This window comes from Rhagoletis zephyria, unplaced genomic scaffold, assembly GCF_001687245.7.
Source record: "Rhagoletis zephyria isolate East Lansing unplaced genomic scaffold, Rhagoletis_zephyria_1.1 Rzeph_scaffold_04824, whole genome shotgun sequence".
NCBI lineage: Eukaryota > Metazoa > Arthropoda > Insecta > Diptera > Tephritidae > Rhagoletis > Rhagoletis zephyria.
The window spans coordinates 42523-47310 of NW_016161907.1; the positions used below are offsets into that span (position 1 = coordinate 42523).

At 42.8% G+C, this 4788-nt stretch overlaps 1 protein-coding gene across 1 annotated transcript; it reads left to right on the top strand.

The window, feature by feature from the left end:
- Positions 1-1063: 1063 nt before the first annotated feature.
- Positions 1064-3782, top strand: tap (Basic helix-loop-helix neural transcription factor tap). The gene is made up of 2 exons (XM_017626750.1): positions 1064-2663; positions 2872-3782. The coding sequence occupies exons 1-2, from the start codon at positions 1308-1310 to the stop codon at positions 3139-3141; spliced, it is 1626 nt and encodes a 541-aa protein (XP_017482239.1). The 5' UTR covers positions 1064-1307; the 3' UTR covers positions 3142-3782.
- The last annotated feature ends 1006 nt before the right edge of the window (positions 3783-4788 follow it).

The window sequence follows — 4788 nt, forward strand, 5'->3', positions numbered from 1 at the left end:
GTGGTCCAAAAACCTGTAACCAGAAGTTCTACGTCGTCCATCGGGCTCTATTTTCCTGCTTTTCCAATAGATCGTTAAAAGCCACGATACCGAGAAGCGGTGATACGACCCACCTCGGGGCTCCTCCGTACACCCTACACTCTTAGTTGGCGCTATCCCACGCTGCCGTTTCAGGCCATTTTCAAGACCGTACAAGCTTATATCGGAATTTTTTCGGAACTTCCGTGAAATTTCGAGATTATTTTTTTTAAGTTTTTTGAAAGGTTTTATCTAACATTTTCATTGTCTTTTGAATTTCTTTTTGGATCTTTCGGTAATTCTGGCGGCACATTTCGCATTTTTTTCGGGATTACTTTGGACTTTTCGGGTTCTATTCGTTTTTTTTTTGATTCGGAAATTTTCGGTATTTTCGATATTCGTTTACGTCAAAATTGTAGCCTTAATTTTCTTGCCGTAAAATATATTTGAAAAATAGTCTAACGAAACAGCACATTTCAAACCATCTGGCAACCCTTGAAACATGTGGAAAACACATAAAAATCAAACTTTCATATTTTTTCTGCAGACCACGAGTCAACAGCGTATATTTAAATATTTCTAACACACACACATATACATATATGTACATGTACACACTCTCTTGGCCGGCAACTGTTTGCAGCCAAATCCCTTTGATCGCGGCGCAACAAGCATTAGTGCCGCTCGACAAAGTCATCCTTCCGATTGGTAGTCTCTCGCAAACTCGCTTCGCCGCTACAGCATTGGGTGGGTTGTGTAAGGGTGGCGCGACTATGATAACCGGTATTGGCAGCGACATGCCACACACACGCACATTATGGACACACTAAGTGCTGCGCGAACATTATTACTGTAGTTATTGTTGTAAGCTAGAGACCAACCCCCTGCGGTAATCAGCAGGATTTGAGATGGCGCCGTCACGACCGCCACCAATACGCAGAGGGTTGTACTGCTGAGATGGCCCATGAGCGCGCACCCGCTACAATATATATTCGAAGAGTTGATGTGATGGTCGAATGAATATAAAACTAATGAGTACCCTTCGATGGCTGTTTAGTTGGTAAAGAAGCGCGCTACGGGAAACAACGCAATAGAAAAACGAAAGATCACACAAAAACATAACAACAAAATATCGATATACGCGTGCTAAAAATGCCTACTATGGAAAGTGAAACGTAACGTACCGTTACTGGGTCGTTAAGTGAAAAAGTATTGCGTGGCGCGCCGTGTTAGCGACCAGTGTCCAAAGAAAGACTGTTGCAACAAAAAAAAAAGTGTAAAACAGCAGAATGTCTTCGTGCTATAGCGGCTTCGATGATCGCTCTTTTGAATTTGAAGACTCTTCATACGACAGTGGTTACGAGAAAAGCTTCGAAACAGACTGCAATGTAACGCCGCGTAAACTTTTCTTCGATAATGGCGCCGATTGCTATGCCGCCACCGCCGACTCACCACTAGCAGCCAGCTGTTACAATACCAACGGCGTTGGAGCTCCAGTAGCCTCATTTTCAGCGCTACTCGATACGAGCAGTAATCACAGCACACGCAGTGCGCGCACACTAGTCGAACATGTGATCAGCAAAGCGCCACTACCGACGGAAACCGAATTCGCGCCCAAGCTAACATCAACGCCGACAAAGAATCCCGGTGGCGGCGCGGCCGATGGCAATGGTGATCAGCCAACTGAACCGCGTCCCAAGCGCAAATATGCCGTCGGCAAAAATCGTGTAACGCGTTCGCGCAGCCCCACACAAGTGGTGCGCATCAGAAAGTTTCGACGCATGAAAGCCAACGATCGTGAACGCAATCGCATGCATATGTTGAACGATGCGTTGGAGCGGCTGCGCGTCACGCTGCCCTCACTGCCAGAGGAGACAAAGCTGACGAAGATCGAGATACTACGCTTCGCACACAATTACATATTCGCGCTCGAGCAGGTGCTGGAGAGTGGTGGCACAATTAATTTGGACCTGGAGAAGTTGCAGAATTTCACGCTCAGCGGCGAACGTATCACCAAGGAGTTATTCGATGCGATTTTCGTCAATCCTCAACCGTACACAAGCATCTTTAGCATGGGTTGCAGCAGCAGCTTTGCTGGACGCGTGCCATATCCGCAACAGGCGACCACGATGATGCCCACCGCAGGACACGCCTTCCTCGAGCAACAACAGCTGCTGCAACGTGGTCGTCCGCCGCAAGGTTATGCCTACGGCAGTGATGTTCGCCCCTATAATGTGCAGCATGAAACGCATAATCCGGCAATGCATCCACATTTTTCGCAGGAGAAGTATGAATTGTATAGGAGCACCTTCGAAGCAGCAGCCAATATGCGGCCCACATCTGCCGCCATCTGTGCGGAGGAGACGAAACAAGCGCACGTCATAGCGGCGGATTGCCAAACGCAGCTGGGTTACAACCAGCGACCAACGAATACCACGAATTGCTATCTGCCGGAGGATCAGTTGACGGCCGTGAATGCAGCAACACCACCCATGGTGCCTCAGCGCACGGCAAGAGTGCACGCGCAGGCGTCTATGTTGCATCAGAATAGCAGTTTCTACACACAAACACCGCCTTGGATGGATTATACCGAGGTGATGGCGACGAACAGCGGCAACAACAGCGGTTTCGAGCAGTATACGAGCGTATAGCAGTGGCTGCTAGGAGCGCGTGTAGTGTGCATTAAAACCGGGAGTATTCGGGTAGCTCAAGTGAGTGAGTTGAAAGTCATAGGTTTTTAGTTAGGTATCAAGCAAGCTATAGGTGCACTGATGGTGATACTTCGATTGATTTTGGGTTGTATGGGTGATTTTTGGGATTGAGTACCTAGCCACAGCGCTGCGGTGCCGCTAGATTCTGGAAGTCGCTAAGTTAGATTTCGNTTACAACCAGCGACCAACGAATACCACGAATTGCTATCTGCCGGAGGATCAGTTGACGGCCGTGAATGCAGCAACACCACCCATGGTGCCTCAGCGCACGGCAAGAGTGCACGCGCAGGCGTCTATGTTGCATCAGAATAGTAGTTTCTACACACAAACACCGCCTTGGATGGATTATACCGAGGTGATGGCGACGAACAGCGGCAACCACAGCGGTTTCGAGCAGTATACGAGCGTATAGCAGTGGCTGCTAGGAGCGCGTGTAGTGTGCATTAAAACCGGGAGTATTCGGGTAGCTTAAGTGAGTGAGTTGAAAGTCATAGGTCTTTAGTTAGGTATCAAGCAAGGTATAGGTGCACTGATCGTGATATTTTGATTGATTTTGGGTTGTATGGATGATTTTGGGATAGAGTACCTAGCCACAGCGCTGCGGTGCCGCTAGATTCTGGAAGTCGCTAAGTTAGATTTCGAATGCTAAGAATTTTTTATTAGATTCCGATGGGACATAACTCATCTCTCAATCTCCAATTTCAGGTTACATCTCTTAAGCTTTCCTATTGCATACTTTTATGATCTCCTGCTATTTATTTTGAAACTCTTGGCGGACGAGTTTTAGCGTAGCGATTTCTAAAATTTTGCTTTGGAAAATCAAAGTTGAAACGCTGCAAAGGATCATGCATATAACACCGGAATCGATGAATTACAAAAAATGTTCTGCAGACCGTAGCGAATATCACTTTTATAAAAGAGAAACTCTTTTTGAAGCATTTTTATTTTTATTTTATTTTATTCGGTCAGATTATAAGTACTGCCTTTCCGATTAAACTTGATCGCTCATTTTCACCTTTTTCGAAAAATGTTCAGTCATATTTTTAAGTTTTTTTTTTGCCGAAATATTAGTTATCATTGATTTTAGACTTTCAGATTTTCGGTGACTTCTGTTTTTATTAAGTTTAATAGATATTTCGGAATCAATATTTTCTTTTGTGGTCTTTTTGATTTTGTTGTTGTATTTGGATTGAATTTGTTCGGAATTTACTGCGTTTTTTATGATCGTTTTATGTTTGTGATCGAAGGCCGATTATATTTCGAGCTCTAACCGCCAAAATAACGTAAGCGACATTTTTTTCAAAATTTTATTTTTGATGCAGAAATATTCTCTATTCTCAAAAAGAAAATGTTGAAAAAAGGCGCTTACGTTATTTTGGCGGTTAGGGCTCGATTTGTTCGACGAATTTAAAATCCTTATTTTTTTAGCATTTGTAAAAAATATAATGAATCGTGATCATTCAATTTTCTCGAGGTATTTCATTAGATACTTTTTGAAATTTTTCGGAAATTTTATAATTTAACGGTATATTCTAGAACTTCGCAGCAATATTTCGGGATATTTCGTGACTTTTTGTATTTTATTAGCGATCTTTAAGAGTTATACGGCAATTTTCCGATCTAACGGTAAACTTTAAGATTTCCTTGTGATTACTAAGATCTTTTTCGGTATCATTCGGTATTTTTATGTTAGGCAGGAATTTTCAGTTTAGCGGTATATTTGCGAGATTTGTCAATATTTTTCTGGATATAACGGGATTTTTTTGCCACTTTTCCTTACTCATTAGCATCCTTAGTGAAATTTTCTAGTTCAACTGTATAGACATTTATTTGGGTTTTTTTCAGAACTTTTTCGGAGTTCTTAGTTATTATTCGTATTTTATAAGGGGCCTTTGGTTGTTTCTCGGGAATTTAAATGGTATATATATTTTAGAAATTTTCTCGGTGTTTTAAGTTTCTTCCAGACCTTGCAATATTTTTGGTTCCTTTTCGTATTTTATTAGAGATTTTTGGAAATTTAATTTGAAAGTTCAGTTTCAGCAATATAATTTCGAGATTT